Source organism: Mauremys reevesii, linkage group 1 (genome assembly GCF_016161935.1).
Source record: "Mauremys reevesii isolate NIE-2019 linkage group 1, ASM1616193v1, whole genome shotgun sequence".
Lineage (NCBI taxonomy): Eukaryota > Metazoa > Chordata > Testudines > Geoemydidae > Mauremys > Mauremys reevesii.
Genome location: NC_052623.1, coordinates 121723347 through 121748407, shown reverse-complemented (window position 1 = coordinate 121748407; position 25061 = coordinate 121723347). Strand labels below are relative to the sequence as shown.

The following is a 25061-nucleotide window of genomic DNA, read 5'->3' as shown; positions in this document are numbered from 1 at the left end:
TTGACAACTGAGTTAGAAAAAGCAACTAATAAACAATGGAAATTTGTCTGCATTGTGCTGTAAATTGCAAGTTAGTTTGCTCACTATTTCAACAGGGAATACACATAACTAGCTTGTCACTGATAGCCACAAATTCACAGATATTGCACACAGTTACTGGTAAAGGACTTTAGAGTTTCAAGTGATATGCAGAAGAAACAGAACAGAATTATTAATCACTAGCTGAAGGGCCATAACACAATGAGTGTAGTTATTAAATCATAGCCCAGTTGTGGTTATTCTGCATGTCAAGCCATGTTTCAACATCCAAACTGTTTGGGGTTTTTTGTTGTCATTGCTGTAACTTTCCACCAATTTGGGTTGTTATTCTTATTTGACAGTAACTGCAACAGAATAAAATTCCTTCTGCTTGAGACAATGGAATGAAGGTCTCAACAGAAAGCTCCATGATCTAACCACCACTTCCTGCCTAGCATTTTCTGTAAGTAATCCACACGATCACTTGGTCATGGCAGTTAGGCACCAGATGGGTAGATTTGCTCAAACAAAGCCAACCTTGACATTTACAGTTCATGAGCTCTCACCTTCTGTATGGGACATACAGATCAGTTCAGTGGGATAGTTTTCAGATGAATAACCAGATACATAAGAATTTTATTATAAGAATTATTAAAAAGTTGACCAAATGGAGCATTGCCAGGCTATGCAGAAAATCAGAGTGGAATGCATTAGCTAAGGGTGTGGATCATAAAGCAATCACTTTTTACTTCTAATTTCCAACACATTTATCTTTGAGGATTTTAAATTATTTTCCAGATATCAAATACCGGTAATTATAACTCTAAATGAGTTCATAAACCAACTTCTAAACTTAGGTGTTAAAAAATTTACCTTTACTTCATGATGGAAGAGAAATTGGTTAGTCCAACATATTAAAAATGCCTTTTCAAGGCCTTTTATATAGCCTATTTTTCAAATACTTAATTGTATTTATTTCTTTTTATTAAGTGTATTTGTGAGAGACTAACACGTACCTAATTTAGAACAACATATTTAAGAGATAACATTTCAAAGTTAGATCAGAAATAGTTATTTTGTCCCCACCTCATTACCCTCCTCTCTTCCCCCAAAATCTGCCTTTTTGGAACAGGCCAGTTGCCCCTGAGCAAAAGTGACTTGAGTGGCTCAGGTTAAAGTTCAGTTTACTGGGGTGGGATGGAGGCTCTTGAAGCCTGTAATGCATCAAGACATAAATAATAATAAAGAATATATTTGGTGAAAATATTCAACACTTTCTCTTATTATTTCTTCTGCCTTTTCATGGAATGTATAGGGGCTAAAACTTTGTTCTCTATGCAGGAAAAGATCATGCAACAGAATTCCTCATGTAATTTCCTATGGATCATTTCACTGTTGGAGAGGGAAATGCTGAGATTAAACTCTGCTCACGAAACTGACCAATTTTGTGGCCTGGAAAAGCTGCAGATCTCTAGGGACCTGCTGAAGAGCAGGATCATCCACATGAAGACCCTGTTCCTTTAATCCATCACCAGTCCCACCCCCCACCCCCGCCACCCATGCAGCTGCCTCTTGACTGCATGACAGCACAGCTACTGGGTGCCACACTACCACAAACCCCCTTCGCCTACAAGAGGTGTTCCACAAAATGGAACGGGTGTGCACCAAAGCTATTATCAAGTCCATGATTATTATTAATCTTGGGGCGGTATTGGTGGGAAGTCGATGCATGGAGCGTGTCCATTCTCCTTTCCCATACACAGACCCTCAACTCCAGGGCCGGTGCAACCTATTAGGTGACCTAGGCGGTCGCCTAGGGCACTAACATTTCGGGGGCGGCGCCCGTGGCGGTCGGATCTTCGGCAGCCCCAGTTGTTGTCGGTATTTTGGGGGCGGGACCTTCTGCCACTTCTGTTGGAGGCGGGACCTTCCGCCACCTAGGGCACCGAAAAAGCTGTCGGCGCTCCTGCTCAACTCTGAGGAGGAGCCTTTGATGGAAGGGGAAGAAGGATGCAGCAGGAGTAGCAGTCTTTATCGCTCCCTGTATGTGGAGCTTCAGGGTTTGCACTGGTTTTCTCCAGAGAGGAAATATTGGGTTGAGCTTCCCAGCTTAGAAGTTCTACTGTTCATTGGGCTGATTTTGCATTCCTTTCACTCCTAAGATTCCTGTTTCAGGAATCTAGTTATTCAAGAAAGGCAGGATTGGAACACTTGTCTATTTTGCCACCTCTGTCATTTCATGCACAGGTCTGTACATTTATTGGAAATATATTTATGAGGAAAACTATTCCAGGCATGCAAACTCACACAATTTCAGTTCAGAATGGCAAGATCAGCAGCATATTTTTCTTGTACAACTTTTTTATGTTTACAGACGTCTGAGTGGCAAAACATGGAATTCCTTATTTTTTGCCTGTTCTTTACTTCTTGCAAACTTGGCTGTGTACTTACCTGCTCTCTGGATTTCCCTGCACCTCCTATTTTTCAGGTCATTTTTAATCCTGTTCTGTCTTACCATTTTCCCAATGGAAAAAATCTTACTTAACGGGACATTCATTATTATGTTCCTTTCTATGACATTCTGCAGAGATATCAAGGGCTGTATGAGCAGTGATACAAAGAGAAGAAAAATCAGCCAGGTTTTATACTATGATCAACAACATAAACTTACATTGCAGTCTGCAGGATGTGGCTGTGGCTGGATTTCACTCTTATGTTTTTTGCTGGAGGACATGGAAGGTAATAGACTGCTGCCATTAGGTCTACTGGAAGAAGTTAAATCATCAGTGGAGTATTTGTGTTTTGATGCATCAGAGAGGGGTGAGATGGGTGACCGAAGCATTTTCTCATTTTTATTTATTGGTATCGCCAAGCTGGAAATGGAAATTACAGTAATGGAGTGTCACATAGCTGGCTTTGAGAAAGGTAAATGTTTTATATATTATCGAAACTTTGAATTTAAAACCTGCTGGCAGGATGAAGTCTAGTGATGTCTGGAAACAACTTTTTAGTATCAGGACCAAGAGTTCATTTACAAATTTGGATCATGTTTCTTCTCTTTCCCTCCAGGGTAAATTGTCATTCTGGGGTTACTACAAAGTCTATGTCAGAGTACTTGAAAAAATAAGGAGATAAATGGGCAATTGCTCACTTTCTTTTAAGGGTTACTTGGAGAAGGAGATGAGGCTCTAAAGTGTAAGTTTAGGTTATGGAGTCCTATTTCACAATAACAGGTGACAATTCACAAGCCATAGCAATAAAACCATATGTGAATTAAACAGGGAATGTGCTAGAAGACGATCGGGATGTCTCTGTATTCAATGACCAGGTTTTGATCATTCAGTTTACGATAATTTGGTGCAGGTTCTGCAGACAAAGAAATAGGTGCTAGTGTAATAGACAAAGAGAAGTATGCTCACAATGGAAACAAGGATGTGTACTGCTGCGTCTTCTAAAAGGGAAAGCTGTGTTACAGAAGGCTTTTTTTTTTTTTTTTTTTTTAGAGAAGCCACAGATAGGAAAAGCTAAGCAGGTAGCAACAGTAGCAGTAACCTGTAAAGAAACTTTTCATGTGCTAATTTGAAGATGATACTTAACTGAAAAATTAAAGCAACACAAAGTATACTTTTTTTTAAAGAGGGAGAACTTTGCATTCAGCCTAAATTTGTGATTAAGAGTAGACAGAATATTTTAATACAATACGTTTCCCTGCCACATTCCCTTCAATCCAGCCTATTCCTTTGTATGGACATTTCTCACTTCTTTCTAGATACAGTATCAGACACAACCTCCTGAATGTGGTTGCAAAAGTGAATGTGATACAAAATGCACTTTGTTTTACCACATAATTTCAGAGAACAGAACTAATTAAACATTCGGCTCCCAAACACTTGTTAATTTAGCTTACGAGTCTTTAAAAACTTGAGGTGGCAGAAACCATAGCTCACTACTAGAGCTTTTTAGACCTTCATGGGCTCATAAGGCAGTACTTCTAAAGTGTGGCTAAAGGAATTTTTTTGTAATGGCCTACACTTTTTATGAAAGAGAGTCAAGGTGAGCAAATGTCAATAGTGATTTTTTGGTTAAAAAAACAATGGATTTTAATGTTAATTTTGAATATTTAGGAGCCCCTTGCTGACGCTCCGACTTTATTTCCTTTTTTCAAATAGAAGCTTTGCCCTGGTCAGCTGGGTTCATACATCGTTATTAGAGGGTGAGGCGAAAGTAGTCGGAAGAAGCTACTGCTGTTTTGAAGTGCAACAGCATTAGGAAGGATGGTCAAGTGGTTAGGGTACTAGCATGGAACTCAGGATGACCTGGTTCAGTTCTCTGCTGTATGAGTTTCTGTATGACCTAGGGAAAGTCACATAGTCTTGCTGTGGCTCAGTTCCTCATCTGAAAAATGGGGATAACAACACTGCCCTACCTCACAGGGATGTTGTGGGGATAAATACATTAATGATTGGGAGATGCTATGGTCAGGGGCGGCTCTAGGCACCAGCGCAGCGCAGGCGCGCTTGGGGCGGTTTCCGAGCGGCTGGCTGGGTGGGCTCGGCCGCTCCGCCCGGCGCGGGGCGGCACGGGCGAGCGGAGGAGGAGCCGCAGCGCCGCGACTGCGGCGCCCCGCCCCTCTTCCCGCCTTCCCGCGGCCCTCCCGCATGAGCCTGCGGGCAGGCCCGCCGTCGGCGGCCGGTGGACCCTGCGCGCGAGCACGTCGGCAGGAGCTCGAGAGAGCTCCGGAGGAGGAGGCCCGGGAGCGAGACCCGGGCGCGCGGCGGCGCAGCGCGCGCATAGAGCCGCCCCTGGCTATGGTAATAGAAGCCATATAAATACCTTGGGGGGAAGAAGGGAAAAGAGAATTGGGGAAGGGAGCATTTAAGAACTTATTTGTTGTCTTTTCGATATACAATTGCTATTGGAAACCCTGCATGCATTACATGTGACACACATTCTATCACTTTTAGGAGGTGTGGAATTAACTCTAGGAAAAAACTGGCTCAAACAATGCTAAACATGTCAGACTATGACGATCATTTTGAGAATGTATGTTATGTAAAATGTAGGATACTTTGGTAATAGTATACATGGAATAGTATACATGCGTCCAATCAGCCACAATTACACTACTACATGTGATATTTTTTACTTTATGTAACATATGTGAGTTATAGGATGACAGAGAAGCTGAATGCATATTTTTGAAATATGCAGAACATTTGAGATCATTCATTTGCATTTGTTCAATATTATAAGAGTTGTTCAGTTCCTACAGTGATGAAAAGAAGAGAAATACCTATACATAAATGAATACAATAAATACTAATTATTGTTGAATATTAGACGTTATATAAATTACAAGGTAGCTCTTTGCACTTGCACTATAAAATATAATAAAAAGGGATTTTTTAAATATATCAATGACCTGCATGTACTAAGCAGAATGCAGTTGAACTCTAAGAAGATACATGACTCAAATTGCTTGCTGGCAATCTCTGAAGAAACCAGGCATGATTGCGATGACTGATTGATAGTATGGCTGCTTGCACAAATCTCTGCAAACAGATAGGTGGATTTCCATCACTCATTTCATGCTTTGCATCCTTTGGAAATTTGGCTGTTTTTATAGTCACACAAAGTTGTGTGTCCTAAACATACCAAATAGTATGGAAAATAACTTGCCTGTAATCTTTAGATTGTCTGGTCCTTAAGGTATGCAAGAGTTGAGAATTCCAGGCATCAGTTCAAGTACTTTTCTTCACTTTGTCCTCAGAATACATAGATTAATTATTATATTTAAACTGAGATATATAAGCACGATCTAATTCTGAAACTTATAACAATGTGGTGGAGGTAAAAAGGACTAAGGAAGGTACCCTAGTTGAACTGATGCCCAGAACATAATGCCTAGGAATACTGTAATGTCTCAGTTTATCCTCCTGTTGTTGCTATAATTATTTAATCCAACCACTTGGAACTCACAACTTCTTTATGTAACAGAACAAAAATATTAGTACAATTATGCCAGGAGCAGCTAATTCATTCATTATACCAAAAAAAGAGAGAAAATGCATAAGGATAATTTTTACACATAAAATGTGATAACTAAAAAAAAATCTATTCCATCAAATGCCAAACAACACATCACATTACAATTCAGTTAATTGGGGAGACTGAATTTTAAATAACAAGGAAAATGCATACCTATGTTCATTCCTGTTGCAATGATTTGCTGTTGAAATACCTGGGGCAGAGGCAATTAATCGTGAAGAACACTCTCGCTCTAAATGAGTCTTCTTGATCTCCCTGTCTTCTTCTTCATTTTCACACTGAATGAAGAGAAAAATGATCATCTATTGAATTTTATAGGTGACACAAGTCCCATGTACAGAAGCAAAAGATTGCTGGGTATTACAGGAAATTAGGGCTTGTATTCTGGTGTATCCTGGTATTAACTATTATTTAATTTTATTTATATAGTTGATAGACTATACAGACATGCACCAAGATAGTTCACTGTCCTGAAATGCTTAAAATCTTAATAGACAACCTATAAGCAAAGGAGTAGGAAAGAAAATGTGACAATTATTTTTTAACCATTTCTTTCCTTCCATCTCCAGACATCATCTTTTTATGTCTTCACTTTTCTCCATTTCCTCTACATTTCTTCCCCAAACTCACATCTGGTTTCCTTTCACTCTATTACTTTTTCTCTCCTACTTTCTTCCCTGGGTCCCATGTCCCTTGTCACCGTTTCATAAGTCCTACTATCTCTCTCCTTCCTAGAGTCCCTCCAGACACTGTTATTGCTTCCCCTCCCTCCTATGAACTCCATAGCCATTTCCATTGTTAGCACCCATCCAATCCTCAAAAGTGATTAAGTTCTTCCTGTTACCCATTGGGTGGGCTTCACTCATTGCTTTGCTACATGGCAACAACATTCTGTCTGTTTTACACATTACAAGCAGGGATGCTTTTAAGGCATTAGTATTGTGTCTACAGCTTGGCTCTCATTCATTAGGAATGACTATCATCCTACATCTTTAGTACATGCTTTGTGGTCGTGTCTCTAGTTTACCCATATTTTTAGGGGAATGGTGGTAGTTGCAGTGGTTAAGCCTGTTTCTGCTTATGCCACTTTGCTTGCTGTACCCTTATGACATTCATCTGTAATTGGTGACATGCTGTTTCCTTGTCTTATGCTGTTTATTCTGCTTTTTCATCATGCCTTCCTGTCTTCAGTTGGGTATACAACATGGCAATATCACATTTACTCTTCCTATGTCATAGTGGCACAGCTATGCTTTTGCTTCTGCTACTCTTTGACCATTCCTGGTCACTCTCCCATGATTACTGCATGCTACTTCTTGGGCAATGCATACTGGATGAAATGCAGACATTCCTCTGAAATAGGGGAAGCTCGGTGGGTCTCTGTATGATGTCTGAGCTGTGTTCAGAATGGCTCCTGGGGTCAGATCTGCACACAGGGACTGTAAAGCTGCTCTAATTGGGCAGATGAGGATTCCCACAGCATGGGGAAATCCTCAGCTGGTGTAAAGCTGGTGCATTTCTGTAGTGTAGGGAATGTAGGTAAGTCCTGGCTGCAGGACAGATGTAACCAGATTGCTGCTGCACTCTGGCTATCCCTGGCTAGTGCAATGGCTGCTACAGATGGCATCTGTGGATGCAGAACAGACATTCTGGACTCAGTTATACCTGTGAAAGTCCACTGAGTTAAACAGGATTGCACTGAGAAAAGTTGTCAGCCCAAATGGATCATGAATTTACATAAATTAAGCTCCCGCTGATGTCAGCAGAATAGCTGTATGCAGAGCGTTTTCAGCACTGGGCCCTTTGTTAACATCTTGAGATGACATAGACGCTATCTCTACCTCCCTTCTCCCACACACTCATAATGAAGACATGATATTGGCCTTGATTACACAGCTGCATACACTTCATTGCATGATTTAGGCATCACTTTCAGATGTCCACGTTTTGAAAAAAAAAAAACCAGTAATAAAGGGCACTATTTTCATGAGGAGGGAATGACAATGTGTCAACTGAAAATGCACTATGGGCTATGGCATCTTTGACCCCTGCTGGCTAGAAGTTTTATTTTTGCTTGTCAATGTTTTTTTCCCTCCTGTTCCTTGAATGACTGTTGTTGGTTCAAAGTCACACACAGCAGGCGAGTGAGTGATGATGAAACATTGCTTCAAAAATTTGAATTCAAATAGGATATTATTGTTAAATGCATGATACATACACATATTATATTGTTTGGGTAAACAGATCATACACAAGAAATAGATGATTAGATAGATTAGATCAGTGGTCCCCAACCTTTTTGTGGCCAGTAGCACATTCATGTTTTCAGAAGGGTGTGGCGGGCGCCAACAATTTTTCAAGGCTTATTTTGTATTTGTACATTAAATAATACAAAAAACATCATATTTAATATTACATAATATATGAATCCATAATATAAAAAGGGTAATTTTACTTGTAAAAGGTATTAATTAAATTATTCTGCAATTACTCTTTCACCTTACCATGTGAATTTGCTCTTTTTTATCTACATGTAAGAAAAATTAAGGCGTTTTTACAAAATAAATATCATAAACAGTTTTTTCAGCTTATTTATTTTAAAAAAGTAAAACATTGTTGAACTGCTGGTCCAAATATATTTATTTATTCTTACTTTAACATAGAATGAAGCCTGCAGCCCCGGAGTTCTCTGTCCCCGGCAGGGGCGGGGCCCCGGCTTCTCTCTGGTTTAAGCCGCGGCCCGGTGCCTGCCAGGGACAAAGAACACCGGCGCCCGCAGCCTGCAGCCCTGGAGAAGACGGAGAGAAGTCGCAGCCCCACGCCTGCCAGGGACAGAGAACGCCGGCGCCCACAGCCTGCAGCCCCGGAATTCTCTGCCACGGCTTCTCTCCCCTGCTGGGCACTAGGCGGGCGCACATAAATGCCCCGGTGGGCGCCATGGCGCCCGCGGGCACCGTGTTGGGGACCACTGGATTAGATGATAGATTAGATAGGAAGACACAAAATATGCCATGCAACATTCCCCTGCATCCCTTCCAAAACCAAAGAAACCCCATACAGCTTACCTTGCGTTTCCTTCTAGATTTTGGCACAACCTTTTCTGCTGGTGGGTAAGTACAATTATTCTGCTGAAGGCTGGCTTCTTCTTTTGCTCCAGTGCTCATTGCCAGTGGCTCCTCTGGTAAACGCTCTGGAATTCTGGACAAAAGAGTCAAATCAATTTTGACCCACAGTGATTTTACCTCATCAGTGTCTTTCAGAGGAGACAGGAGCTCGTTCCTGCCAAAAGGAACTAGAGTATAAAACTGTTCCTCCAGCTCCTTTGCTATATCATTACTAGTCCTGGCATTAATGGAGCCAAAGGCACTGCAGCTGCTGTTAGTTTTGTTGGTGTTACTGCTCACGGAGTCCTTCAACCTCTGATCACTCCCACCTGAAGCAGAGGCCACAGTTTGAGGTTTGGGCAGAGGATATTCCTCTTGTTCGGATTCTGAATCTGAAGCTGAGGAAGACGATGAAGACGAAGACTCTGTCTCGATAAATTCCTTGGATTTGGGTGCAGTTTTGCTTGGCCCTCTGGTACGTCTCTTTTCACATGCAGCGACAGAGCGGGGCTCTTTTCTGTGCCCAGTTCTGTTGTTGCAGGGCCTGGCTTTAGGTTGTTCACAGATGTTATTTTCCAAAAATACTTGGCTCAAAGCGAGATCCTCAGATGCATGGCAGTTCAAGGCATCCCCACCAGAGGTCCTCTCTGTTCTTCTTGGCTGTTTTTTACAAGTCGTCCTTCTCTGAGGGCCGCTGTCTCCAGAAACAGCAGCAGCCGTAGGAGGTGATTTCTGCTTCCCTCCTTTATTTCCTGGTGCTTTATTAGCAGTTCTAGGTCTCAACTCCTCTTTGCTGGGGTTCTTAATTTCCTTTTCTCTAAGTTCAGTTTGGCAAATAGCTGCTGTTTTCTCACACTCCTGTCCTTCATCCTTTATTCTGCTGTAATACTGATTGCTCTCCAGTCCATGGTTATCATTTTGGTTAAGAATAGATGTTTTGTGAGGATTAACTTTATTTAGCCATTTATCCAACTGCCACTTGTTTGATGATGGCTGCTCAGGCTGAAAGCAAATCAAACAAAACAGTATTTAATAAATTTCCAGCTGTGAGGGACATCACAGTCTGTATTTGTATAGGTTCTCTATATGTTCAGAGTGAAAATAACTAAATTGTAGGGCTTGTACTGTGTTTTTTTTAACTGTGGCCATGCTGTTCTCATTGGACAAGGTAAGAGTTCAGCTCCTGGAATTAACCCTTCACCTGGTACCTTGGGCTATGAGAGAAGCATCTCCATGAGGGTGATGGAATCAAAGGAAAAAAAAGAATGATGCGAAAGGTGAAAAAGACAGTTAGACAGTGTACAGTTAGTGCTCTGTTTAAGTTTACTGTCTTTATTAGGGTACCCAGTCATGGAGTTGAATAATATTCCTCTGCTATTAACAGGGGCATTGACTTTAGGAGCAGAACAGAAAGACTAAAGTGCAGGCTGTTAGAGATGGAGTGTGCTGTAGAAGTGATATTTTCAGTTTTGAATGAGGTTGGGAAGGAGGACAGCTACTGTGATTCATACTTCTTAAAAGGTGATTCATGCAGTGTGCTATTGACATCCACTTTACTGGGAAATGCTTCCAACTTTCCAAATAAAAGAAAACATAATGGTGATAGAAAGACAGAAAAAAAAGGCTAAAATTAAGGCTACAGAATGAAGAATAGGGAGGAAAAAAGGACGATGTATTTTGTATCTTATAACATTGCTAGTAAAGACAAGAATATTTAGATACTACAAGGGAGTTTTAATTGCATTATTTAACTAACTTTATAGGTACTGCTGTTTTCTCCCCCTGGTACACAGACACTAGAATCATGCAAGATCACTCAAACATTTTTGTGTGTGGAGATATTGTCAGTTACTCATTTTACATTTATTGTATAGCTGTTAATTTTTCTCCTCATTTGTGTCATAACACGATCCAGTTTTAAGAGTGCATCTAAAGTACAATGGTGTTTGGACAGTGAAGAAGTGTGATAATTATTATTTCAAATGCCGCTATGGCTAAGACAATAATGCCCAAGTGCTTCTTAGTACCTCTTGCAACCAGTAATTTGAATGAAGTGAAACAAGTGGTGATGGAATAAGAATGCAAGGCAAAAAATGACACAATGGAGCAAAATAATACCTTCAATTATACCACTAAAACCCCACTGAAGACGAGGTTTGGATAGGGTCTCACTAATATATGAACCACCTTTTGTGGCTGTAGTCATAAAAAGCTAAATTTCTGACCCCCCTGAAATCAATGGGAAAATCTCCCAAAGTCCTCAGTGGGACCAGAATTTGCCTTAATAGTCCATTAAATTTGAAATAAATAATCACCATGCATGCTATGTAGCTGACATGAAAACCATCACTGGGTTAAATTCTGCCCTCAGTTATACCATGAAGAATTTTACTCTTGTCTAATTTTTCTCATTAGTGAACAACCTATGGTAAAGGTTCACAGGGAAATATCATGCCAACTTTGTACTGTCCCGTTGATGTCCCACTCAATCTCCTGAATGCAACTGGTCATCCACAAATTTTGTATGTGGCTGCACTTATGATGCCGTCCTCCAGTTTTAGATATTGTCATTCTCTAAAACTCTGTTTCTCACAATTCATACTTCAGAGACAAAATTACATCATCCGAAAACAATGAGGAACAGCTGAGTGACGTGATTTTACAATGTGGTGCTTCCCAGTAGTGGTACTTCCACTGTCTACCACTCTGCCACCAATGTACATGTCCCCTAAATAGTAGTGCCTCAGGCAAAATCCCTCTAGTACAAACCGTGTTGCCAACTCTCCCAATTTTATCACAAGTCTCATGATATTTAGTACTTTTCTGAAAGCTCCAGCTCCTGGAATCATTGGTTAGGTAAGTAATCCCAGCTTTCATTTTTTTAAAAGGAAAGTTTTTAGAACTCATGCTTTGAAAAAAAACTCTTGTAAATGTGAATCCTAAAAACAAAAGGTAAATAAAAAAGATCTTAAATAAAAATCTCTCATGATTTGCAAGCCAATCTGATGATTCTGGTGGCTTGACATGATTTTTGAATGTTTGCAGTTGGCACCAATGAAGTCAATATACAATTGGAATCTATTTATTCAATTAATATATCCAACTGAAAAGCTTTGCAGTTGAAAAATCATATACAAGAACCTGCTTTCACTAAGGCAGACTGTTTTGCAATGGGATGTGATAATGATTGATAGGGTGAAATTGACAAAAATGTTTGCAAAATTTCACTGGAAACTTTTCATCAATTCATGTTGTACCCCCCAGAAATTTCAATTATTTGTGGGGGGTGGGGAAAGAACCTGGCTCACACCTGATCCACTGGATTACAGTGACCCCTGAGCAAATCATAAGGCATCCAACTTATATCACCTCTGTTCCCCACTTTGCACTGGCCAGCACAGCATTAGTCAGGAGAATATTCTGCTCTCTTTAGAAAGGTGTAGGTGTCTACACTCCCCCCACTGCACTGGGGAGTTTTTAACTGTGATGACCTGGATGACCAGGTTCAACAGAAACACTGGTCTATCTTCTGCCTAAGTCCGGGTAGATCAAAGTGGCTACCTCACAAAAGATGATTGACAATTGTCTGACAACCAAAATCAGACAAATGGAGAAGAGAGAAAAGGTCGGGGTTTGTAGCATTGGATCACAAACCTTTCCTACTTTAAATTACTCATTCCTCTGCTAGGCTCCTTTGGGGAAACCAGAAGGATTTGACACACCTGCTCAGAAACACGGAGTCTCTAGAACTCAGATCTGTTGGCGTCTACAAAGTACAGCTGGAGGCACAAGAGCCATAGATCCAAGGGAAACCTCCACTGCATGTTCTCTGGAAGGGATGGGGGTGGGAGGCAAGCTCTGTGAAAACTATGGTGTCTCCTGCACTTACTATTGGAAAGAGGGACTTAGAGACTAGGCAGCATAGTAGGCCCTATGCAGCATGGTGCCCTTTTCTTTTAAGAAGTGAAGCCACTCTCTGTTGTTCTTATTTATCATTTGCTTGACCATACTGCTTATTGAGAAGCCCCTATTGAGATCAGGGGTCCTCTTATGTTAGGCACTATCCATACACATAATGAGAGATGGTCCCTGCCCTGATGAGTTTTGCCATTGACTACAATGAAGCCGGGGTTTCAGTCCTGGAACCCGAGAGAGTTTGCCTAACCAAGTCAGGTGTGTGGAAGCTAAAAACCAATGAGTCCCACTACCAAAAGTAAAGGACATGTCCAAAGTTAATTTGGTGGCAAAACTCATCTCTAACTCTCAGTATGACAACCAGAAAATACAACTGGGGCTTCTCCAGGGGCCTGTGGAAGCTGAAAACTGTTTGAAAAACAAAACAGTCAAAAAGGACAAAAGATGAAAAAAGAGTTAAATCTAACAGGGAAACAAATCTGGGGAAGGGACAGGTGCCTAATGACCTTTTAGTCAATCTACCTAGATATATACACTCTTTTTATTTACTTAACAGAACGACTCTGTGTATGCTATGAGCGAGGGGTGTGATTCCCAGCTTGTATACACGTGCTGGCACTAGCTCACTAAGAGATAGCGTGAATATAAACAGTAGTGTAGCTGCAGTAGCACAGGCAGTGGTGGCAAGGCTTAGCCAGGCTGAGGACGTATCCATAGGTTTCAGGTGGGTTCACACTCGGTGCTGCTGCTCCCTGTGGTACTGTGGCTACACCACTATTTATACTCACGCTAGCTCAGAAGAGAGCTAGCACCGCGATGTGTACGTGAGCTGGGAATCACACCCGTAGCTTGTGCTGTAGACGTAGCAAAAGAGAAGTTGGTCAATGACACTGACATATAAAATCAGAGGGAATACCAAGAATAAACAGGGAGTTCCTCAGCCAACAGTGCCCAAAACCACCGTGTTCATTGCAGGGTCAGTATGTTGCAGCCTGCTGATGTGGGGAGGGCAGAGCCCTGCAAATCTTGTTAGCTTTGACAGCTGCTGGCCAGGGCCTAAGAATCAATATTACCTTCTGGGATGATAATTTCACAGAAAAACACTCATGGGTACACTTGAAAAGGAGAAAACTGGTGTATGTTAGTCAGTACAGAGAAGCAGAATGGGACATTTAGTCTTTACCGCCTTTCAAAGTGACTGGGCCTGGTTCAGTACAAGGCAGGACAGAGAAATCCATGTCTTTTGTGTTGTCACTAGAGTCAGCTGTGCTGTAGCAGCCACTGTGTCTCTGTCCCATGCAGCTGCTTTGCCACTTCTCCCCCAGCAGCTCCTCTTCCAACCCATGCTTCATAGCAGCAGATCATGCGACAATGATAAAGGCTCACAGAAAGAATCAGGTTTTCTTCTAACACTGAACAAGGAGTGTTAGTAGAACTGTATTATCCCTAATGCTACTGCAAACCTTCTCAGCCCCTATTCCTACTTACAGATTTAAAGAGTCAGGTTACATAGGCTCACACTGCACAGTGGGAACTGGAGGAGGCTCAGAGAGGAGGCTGCATTAACACTCTCCCCCCCTGCTTAAATTTCCAGGAACAGGGGAGGGATGAAAAACTGAGAATGCTCTCCAAGGGGTGAGTGTGGTAGGACGTAAAGGGGGAAATCTATGGTGGAGGGGTGGGAGGTGCCACTGAAAGTGAGATGCCTGGGAAGCAGGAAGATCCACCAGGGGTGGAGATAAGCAGGGCCACCCAGAGGATTCAGGGGACCTGGGGTCTTAGTGGCGGGGGGCCCCTGCCGCCGAATTGCTGCCGAAGACCCGGCACTTCGGCGACAGGTCCTGGGGCGGAAGGACCCCCCCGCTGCAGGTCTTTGGGGCACTTCGGCGGCGGGTCCCGGAGCGGAAGGACCTCCTGCTGCCGAATTGCTGCCAAAGACCTGGAGCGGAAGAAGCTCCGGGGGCCCGGACCCTGCGAGAGTTTTCTGGGGGGCCCGGAGAGAGTGAAGGACCCAGCTTCAGGGGCCCCAAAAAACTCTTGTGGGGGCCCCTGTGGGGCCCGGGGCAAATTGCCCCACCCCCCTCTAGGCATAAGAAGGGAGTGGGTGTGGGAGGGCTGGAGTGATAACTGGAAACTACATGCTAGTAGCTTAAAGCCTCAACTAGATGGCACCAGGGCACCTGCTCTTCCCTCCCCAAAACAGCCAACCAGCCAATTACAATTGTCTCTTCTACAACACACACACCCCAATCTATTACTCCTGCAGTCTTCTAACCAATTCCTCCCTTACAGAGACCACCGTACTAATTTATTGGAGGAAAGCACAACAGTGCCAGACTTCTAGAATTTGGAGAGTAGGGAGTTTAGTCCCTTCAAGAGACTTCAGATCCAGTTATCCCTCACCATACCAAACCCAAATTGTCATTGGGATGAACAGACCTCACTCAAGGATGCCACACATAGCATAAGTCCTTCAACTAGGCACATGAAGTCAATCTCTCTACCAGCACCCTCATTCATGGCCTCCCTAGAGAGAGGATAGCAGCCTCAACTTCTGGATGATGAGCGCATGTTTGGCAGTCTACAAAACTAACCTGTAAGAGGACCGCCTTGATCCTGCCTCTGTCTTAGTCCACAAATTATGCGGAGACCCTTTCGCTGGTTCAACACCCTGTGGAGTTTATTTACAGTTGCATCCTATCGCCTTCACAGCACACCTAAGACCTTTTCCAGGCAGAGGAGAGCAATGTCTATCTCCGTCTTACTGCCCACTTCCCCCCTGTGCTCTTCTTTCCTGTGCCTATTTGTGGGCTCTTGGCTAAAGGCTTAATTGGCCTTTCTGCCCTGCCCCGCCCACAAATTAGGCACAGCCTTGCATAGTCAGCTCCAATCTGCTTTGCCTGATTGGGGCTGCTGTGAAGAGGGCTGACTCAGGCCTTTGTACCTAGCACTCTGTTACATAGCCCTACCCACAATTTGATACTGGATGAGACCTCTGAACTGACCTGCATCACTGAAACCTGGTTGGACGCTACCTCTGACCCTATTCTACCTCACTTACTCCACACACAAAGATCCCAAAACGAGCTAGAAAAATAAAAGAAGAGGTGGAGCAGCAATCCTCTTTCCCTCTAAATGCAGAAGATGCCGCACCCCAAAAATAAAAACCTTTGAATATGTGCCTATGATCTTTGAGCTGAGGGAAAAAAAAGAGCCTAAGACGACTTGTAGTCTACAGATCTCCATATGAAATCCCTATCATTTGGACTAATAGACCTGATGCCCAGCTGGAATGACCAGGTTCATCATTCTTGGAGAGATCCCTTCTACGTACACATTGACAACAACACACTAGCAGCCGATTTTTTGTCCTATAGAAAAATCATAGGTTTCACACAGGCAGACTCTGAACCTGCACACACAGGCAGATGCATGCTGGACCTGATCTAGCAGTGGACATTGAGGACATCACAAATGTCCTGCTCTGCTGGATCAACCACCACCTCATTCAGGTCAAAGTCATGGCCTTCCTCAGAACTACTGCAGCTTTACAATCTGAGCATGGTCTCGAAAGGCACACCATATGCTCTAATGACAAGGGACCAACAATCTGGTAGAACAGTACAGTCACCTGATGACCACAACTATCTATAACTTCAACCCACGGATTTTGAGAGGATGTGTCAAAAATACTTTGGGGGAGCCAGTTCCTCCAAGTTCACATAATCTCTGGTCCTGATTAACATCCTTTCTGCCCAGCATCATGAAAACTCTAGCCCGACTTGGTCATTAACTTGCCTCCTCTTATGTTCTGTACCTGAAGAAAAGAGAATTAACTATTTTCAATTCCATGCCATACAGACACAGACTCACACACACTTCCATTTTGGCTTGGTGGGTGCCCACCATGCTGTATTTTCCCTTCACACCAATTCTTTCTTCTCCATTTCCCCACAGCAGGTCACCAGTCTTTCCCCCTGTTTCTTCCTCTTTTGCCCCCTGCTGGCCTATGACCCTCTTCTCCTTTTCTTGCCTCCTCCCTCCCAATTTGTAGGTGTGTGGAGACTCAATATGGAAGGAAAAGATTGAGGCATAAAGGCAGATGTCTGCAGTGGGGAACTGGAGAAAGAGGATAGAATCTGCAGGGAAAGGGTGAGAACTTGAGTGGGAGGAGACCAATGGGGAGAGGAGGAAATAGGACAGTAAAGAGAGGGAGAGGGGCAAGAAGAGCCCAGGAATGTAGAAAAAGAGGAAAGAAAAGCTAAGGCCAAAGGAACAGATTTGGGGGAGGGGAAAGGAGAAACGAAAAATTAACTGAAAGTGAATCTGAAAAATGCTGAGAGAAGGCAAGAAAATTGTTGAGTAAAGAAAGAACAACAAAAACAAGGGCGACACGCTACAGTATGCTCTTGGGACTTTTGTATTTGTTGCCAAGATGTTACATAACATACATACCGTGTTTTTTATTTTTATAATAAGGGAATGTAATTCTTTATGATGAGGAGAGATTGTGAGACACGGTTGTCATGATCCTCTGTTGTATGGTAAAGGGGAATTACCTGTCTGGAGTTGGGGTATGTTTACAGTCTTGATGCTGGATTTTTGAATACTTTTACATATATTTGTGTGTCTATGTGTGTGGGGGTCCGGGGAATATGTAAGGTTATCCAGCCAAGCCTCCTGCATGGAGGCAGGAGCAAGTATACCTAAACCACTCCTGACTGGTGTTTGTCTAACCTGTTCTTAAAAACCTCCAATGATGGGATTCTACAACCTCCCCTGGAAGCCTATTCCAGTGCTTCACTATCCTTAGTGTTAGAAAGCTTTGCCTAATAGCTATTTAAATCTCCCTTGCTGCAGATTTAGACAATTACTTCTTGTTCCACCTTCAGTGGACATGGGGAACAATTGATCACCGTCCTCTTTGTAACAGTCCTTAACATATTTAAAGACTGTTATCATATCTCCCCCTCACTGTTCTTTTCTCAAGACTAAACATGCCTTGTTTGTTAACCTTCCCTTTGGTTTTCTAAACCTTTTATCAGGTGTTTTTTTGCTTTTCTCTGGACTCTCTCCAGTTTGTACACATCTTTCCTAAAGTGTGGTATGCAGAACTGGACACAGAACGCCAGTTGAGACCCCACCAGTGCCGAGTAGAGAGGCACAATTACTACATGCCAGGTAATACATCCCAGAATATTAGCTTTTTTTGCAACTGCATCACACTCTTAGCTCATATTCAATTTGTGATCTTCTATAGCTGTCACATACTTTTTCAGAAGAACTACACCCTAGCTAGTTATTTCCCATTTTGAAGTTGTGCATCTGCTTTTTTCTTTCCAAGCGTAGTACTTTGCACATATCCTATTGAATCTCATCTTGTTGATTTTAGACCAGTGCTCCAATTTGTCAAGGTCATTTTGAATTCTAACCCCATCCTCCTAAATGCTTGGAACCCCTCCCAGCATGGTGTCATCCACAAATTTTATAAGCATACTCTTGACTTTATTATCCAAGTCATTAATAAAAATATTTAATAGTACCAGACCCATGACAGACCCCTGCAGGATCTCAATAGATACATTCTCCCAGTTTGAGAGTGAAACATCAATAACTACTCTGAATACAGTCTTTAAATCAGTTATGCATCCACCTTATAGTAATTTAATCTAGATCACATTTTCCTAGTTGGCATATCTTTTTGTGTTTGCTCTTGTTGAGAAATGTATTTCAGAATGGGCAGGGGATCCCTGGGCTTCCCCCATTCTTTTTTTTTTTTTTTTGGCCTTCCCACAGCCTCCCTATTTTTTCTTGGCTAGCTAAGGGCCCGAGTGATTGTAACATCTCGGCTGGCACCCTGAATCATAAAGCACAGGAGTCCTTACCTCTGGGCTGGAGTAATGAGAGGGCTTGCTGCCGTCACTCTCACTGGAACTGCTTTCACTCTCTGAGTCAGATTCGGAACTGCTCTCGGATTCACTGGAGCTGCTGCTACTTGACCTCTTGCTGGAGAGTCCCGAGGTTCTGCTACTGGGCTGCGGCACGACAGTGCTGCCAGCCCCACGCACAACCCACCAAGGGGGAAAGAAAAACAAACAAACAACATAAAACAAACAAAAAAATAACAGTTCCACTTTCTGCTATTTTTAGGGGGCCTAGCTCACAGCTGTCTGAATATTGGCAACCTGGGCTTTGCTGCTTTTAAAAATAAGTGGTCAGATGGGTTGAAAATAACGTTCTTTTAATGGGAAAAATACCCAAGTTGAATGTTAGTTCCATACTCATATGCCATTAGCAGCTCTTCATTCTATGAGAAAAGGATCATATTTTCATTTCCGGTTGCCTTTTCCATATTTAACAGATGTTTTAAGAGTACATGTCAAGTCAGACCGTTTAAAATGATCAAATTTTAGAAAAAATGGAATATAGAAAACAGTCTCATAATTGACTCATTAGCCCAGAGGGGAAAGCAGCAAGATGGCAAAGATTAAGAGTTAGTAAACTGGCATGTACTCCATAGTACTTGTCACTGGTCAACTAAAAAAAACCCCCATAGAGTAATGTCTCTTTGGAGCTTTCTGCTGACACCACTCGTTTGTATTCTTTCCATGTATTAGTTAAATAGAGATGATTTAGTTAGCTATATGCACAGCTATATTTACACAGATCTCTGCTAGATCTAAGGCTCTGATCCTGCAAACACTTAAGCATATGCTTAAACACATGAGCAGTCAATAGGGCGACTTACATTCTTAAACGTTAAACACATCTGTATGTTTTTGCAGGATTGGGTCATTAAATTATGGAGCCACATACAACAGGAAAATATATTCTTTTCACAGGTAACTAATTGACCACACATATTAAAGTATCAGACAGCCATAAACATCTGAGATGGAAATGATCTACGTATTAAGTCATCCAACCCATTCCCCAGGCAATGGCAGCTTCCCTGCAGTACAGTACATTTTCTGGTGATTTGTCCAGCCTGCTTTTACGTGACTCATTTGAATGGAGCTTTCACCTCATCCCGTGGGAAACTACTCTGCAGCCTAACAGATCTCACTGCAATAAGTTTTTCCTACTATTCAGTCTAAATTTGTCCTCCTAACTTATTGTTGCTGTTTATTATTTAAACTCATTACTCATAGTGATCACCTTAAACCATTCTCCTCCCCCGTTGGTATTTACACCCTTCAAATATTTGTAGACTGTTATTCTGTCCCCTTGCAGCCATCTCTCAGCCAAGTTATACGTATATAGCTTCTCTGATCTGTCCTCATAAGTCAATACTACCTACAGGTGCTGGATCATTTTTATGGCTCTTTTCTGAACTCTTTCCAATTTGTCTGCATCTTTCTGATAATGGGAAGCCCAAAACTGAACACAGTATTGCAGCTGTGTTCTCACCACAGCCACATAAAGAGGGACCATTTCCTTGTTGTTCCATGATGCACTCCTCCTGCATATGTAGAGCTAAATTACACTGACTTTTTGGCTGTAATATCATATTTGAAACTTATGTAGTTTGCTGCCCATTAATACCCTTATATCACTTTCAGAATTACTGCTTCCAGGATTCTCTCACCAAATAGGGGCATTTTGGATGATTTCCCTCCACAGATATTAGCTTGCATTTTTTTCAAACTGAATCTCATTTTGTTATTTACTGCCCATGTTTCCAGATGCCTTTGATTTATTTCTCTGCCCTCACTGGTGTCTGCAGCAATTCCTAATTTAGTGTCAAATGCAAACTGAATTAAATGGCTGTTCACTTCCTCTTCCAGACCATTAATACGGATGTTAAATGAGCCCAAGCAAAACACCCTGGTACCCCAGTAATCATATTCTCCCAGATCAGAACACCACTGTTTATCATTACTCTTGCTTACATCCTTCAATCCATATTTGGTCTTATCATAGTCTCCTTATCCAAGCTAATATGAATTAATTTTGAGAGATATTTTGTCTCAAATAATTAATTACAATTCAAATATACTACATCCAGTGCTCTTTTATCCACTAATTCCATCCAGAAAGCAAGGATTTGATACGTGAGCCAAGTCTTTTGAAACAAGACATTTATGGGTAAGATTCTTTCCTAAATTGAGACAGGGCCGCCCAGAGGATTCAGGGGGCCTGGGGCAAAGCAATTTCGGAGTCCGCTTCCATAAAAAAATAGAATACTATAGATTACTATATTCTCATGGGGGCCCCTGCAGGGCCCGGGGCAAATTGCCCCACTTGCCCCCCCCTCTGGGCGGCCCTGAATTGAGATCCACTCAGCATAGGAAAGAGGAAAGGCAGTCAGAGAGCCAGTTATAGCTTTCTGATTCTCTGCTCTGTGGCACTCCTGGTCCCTGCCCCGGCAGGCTGCTCTCACTTAGGCCAGCTGTTAAAGGTCCACAAAGGACCATCTGCCTGATATGAACCGGTGTAGCAGCACTGTACCCATGTTCCCTCCCACCCCTAATATGTCCCCTTCCTACAGTGTTTAATTTGTAATGAAAAAGGTGCCGGGGCTCAAGCAATTAGGTGCCGGGTTCAAGTCATTTTTTTACTTTCATAACTGACGCGGCAAGCCCAGAGGTGCTGGGGCTATGAACCGCTCGGCCCTGGCAAGTCCTGACAAATTAAGCACTGCCTTCCTGCCTCTTGGCGTGTCCCCTCCCCAGGACCGGGCATAGGAGCTGGTTCCATTGGCTTTATGATAACTGAGCCTCCCTGCACTGGGAGAATTCTCATCTCAATATCTAGCCCCTTTGTACTGCCTGGGGGCAGAAAGGAACCAGACCACATAGGAAATCTGGCCCTGTGTGTTTTGATTAAAACAATAAATAAAATGTAGTGAATGAAGCGAGAACAGCTGGAATTTATTTACATTTGCCAAAGAATTCCAATCAGGGATCCTCTTTCAGAGGCAGAAATTTTACACTAACAGAGGCCCATACCACTTAGATAGTCTAATGCAGCAGAGACTAGTAAAGGAGAATATACAATCCCTTTTCTGTGCTAAGGTGTTTATTATCATGTCCAGATGTACCCAGACACAGTGAGTGCCTTTAAAAACTCACCAGTTGTTGCTTTTACTATTATTTGTAATATCTCCTTGTTTAATTGGTTAAATGTGGGAAACACAAAATTTTCAGGGCACCCATTTGTAGAGCGGTGATAAGAGACACATAGATACTTGAAATAATAAGCCTGACTAGAAAAGGACTCCTGAAGTTTGTTCACTACTTTGGGACCAATCAGTAGTGTGCACATGTGATAGGTGCAGTAAATCAGAGATGGGCATTTCTCACTTTCTTTACTTACAGTAATAGATTCTAGTTACTAGCCTTGCTAATGAAATGGTGAGAACAAAGTAAGTCACAATGTGACAATTCTTTCAGGAAATGTGAAAGGACAAGTGCTTTTTCTGATGGAGTGGTTTAGGGAGCCAGTGTTCTGAGAGTGTCCTACTTTAATGGATTCTTAGTCCTTCTCAGAAAATCATTGTCAGTGTCTGCCTGACAAGCTTCTTCAACATCACAGAACATCTGCACATTTATGTCCTGCCTCTGGTGGTTGTGGTTTTAATTTCTAGCCCATCATTTTTGTTTGGCATTGATTAAAGTATTCAGAATTCCTAGACAGGGGATGAGGGATAAAAAGCAGTAATATTTCTTTCTTGTTGTGACATGAAATGTTTTTTCTAGGCTGTTGAATAGAAATCATTACTACAGCCATACGTATAAAATATAACTCTTGAACTCTTCACAAACATCTGGAAATCTATATTTGCAGCTCTAATGGTAGCCAATATGCTAAAAAAACCCAAACCTACACAAGTGTTTTTCTATTTCAATTGATACTGCGATAATCTCCTATCCCCCTACTATCTCCAGGGCTGTTAATGCACCATGTTTTTGACAAGTGTTTATTGGACTTTGGTAGTTCAGTATAAAAGCACTTGCGTGTTTCTTTTTACTTTCTTTTTAAAAACCATCAACCATGGATATGGTTCAATGAATGCTATTTTGAACATCTCTTGTTTAAGCATGCCAGACCATGCAGTCAAAATAAAACATAGACATGCATTTTAATCCTTGTGGCAAACAACATATACAACAGTATATGACTTATGTCTTAGAGTAAATTATTGCATGTTGGAAATGGTATTTTTATTTTAAGCAACTTAACAAAAATATGGGTAGTAACTACCCGTACAAAGCCCTGTGATGAGAATACCCACTCTGATTGGCCTAAGAGCGCAAGACATTATTCTACAGAGGGCGCCAAAAGCTCAGCAAGGTACTTAGGCTACGTCTACACTATGAGCTAGAGGTGTGATTCCCAGGTCGAGAAGACGTACTCACACTCTCATCTGAGCTAGCACACTAAAAATAGCAGTGTAGCTGTGGTAGCACAGGCTGTGGCTAACAGCCCCATGTACATACCCAAGGGTTGAGGAGGATTTGTACTCAAGGCCAGGGGCGGCTCTAGACATTTCGCCGCCCCAAGCACGGCGGCATGCCACGGGGGGTGCTCTGCCGCCGCTGGTCCCATGGCTCCGGTGGACCTCCCGCAGGCGTGCCCGCGGAGGGTCTGCTGGTCCCGCGGCTCCACCGAAGCTCCCGCACGCCTGCGGGAGGTCCACCGGAGCCGCCTGCCGCCCTCCCAGCAACCAGCAGAGCGCCCCCCGCGGCTCCAAGGTCGACTCCGCCACCGCCTTTTGCAGTGGTGGAGTACCAGAGTCGACCCCGGCGCTTCCGGAGTTCGAACTATCGCGTCCTGATTAGACGCGATAGTTCGAAGTCCGAGAAGTCGAACTCACCGCGTCGACCCGGCTGGTAAGTGTAGACTAGCCCTTAGACAGAAGAACATTGAATTCATTGCAGTAATCCAGCTCAGGGTAACAAAGACATGCATTATGGATATCAGGTCAGGATGCCAGAGAAAGCGGTGCAGTCCGGCAATATTATTAAATTGATTCAAAGGAAATAAAGCAGCTCTGACTACTGCTGACCCTCTAGAGCCTGTGTCACCAGTGCCTTGCATTTTGGTAGCATTTTATCCCCACTTTGAAGAGCTACAAATGATAACCAAGATTGCAAGAGAGTGGAGAATCAGGCCCCTGAACGTCAGTGTTAGACCCTGATCAAGGATCATGTCAAGGCTACATGACAGACTGACCCTCTGAAGCATCTTCCCATCAAAGACTGCGAAGGCTAGGAAAATGTGCACTCTTCATGCTTTCAACCCCAACAGATCTGCATAATTTCATTTTCCTAAAAGGTTTAAATTTATCAGGATTTTTGCTTGCAACTTGCTGTTTTGCTCAGTAAGACAGTCCCTTTGACACTGCATAGTATATTAATTTCCATGTCTGGAAATTGAAAAAATATATCTGGTGTCATCTGCATAGCAGTGATCATCTAAACTATTCTTGTTCTAAATCTGACTCATATACAAAGCAGCATGAAAAGTATCACAGCCAGAGCAGACCCATCGGAAACCCCTCAAGTGTTCCAGCCACTAGATGCTACCATGATGAGCGCCAGAGAAATGGCTCTACAAAAAAATAGAAATAAATACATAAAAAGTGACAAGTAGAATTCTCAAGAGACTGAGACTAAGCAATGGGGTATGACCAATATGCAGTTTATTACATACTGTCATAATACTATAATAAAACTGTCATAGCCAACCTGTTCTTCAGCTGGTTCAACTGGATCTGATGACCCAACATGCCAAAGGACGCTGATGGATCTTAAAACACCCAGAAGGATAGGACACTTCTATCCATTATGGTTTGCACATCATTAATGACCCTGAATGGGGCAGGCTGCAATTTAGCTTACAGATCATTACCTTCAAGATGTGCCACCATGTTTTCTAGGATCTTGGCCAAACATTGCAGGTAAGAAATCAGCCTTGAATTTCACTGTAAAATTGGATAGAGCAAGATCTTCTTTAATGTTCAACACTGCC

General features: G+C 42.5%; 1 protein-coding gene across 9 annotated transcripts in view; it reads right to left on the bottom strand.

The window, feature by feature from the left end:
* Positions 1–25061, bottom strand: part of AFF3 (AF4/FMR2 family member 3) — a 561464-nt gene that overhangs the window by 48844 nt on the left and 487559 nt on the right. For all 9 annotated transcript variants that reach the window (XR_005597307.1, XR_005597308.1, XM_039533253.1 and 6 more), the window contains 4 exons: positions 18971–19136; positions 9132–10172; positions 6220–6344; positions 2690–2891 (listed from right to left, as the gene is read on the bottom strand). Coding sequence is in view for 7 of the 9 variants with exons in the window: in XM_039533253.1 (XP_039389187.1) it covers positions 2690–2891; positions 6220–6344; positions 9132–10172; positions 18971–19136 (1534 nt within the window). In the remaining 2 variants the exon portion in view is untranslated. The remainder of the gene's footprint in view (positions 1–2689; positions 2892–6219; positions 6345–9131; positions 10173–18970; positions 19137–25061) is intronic.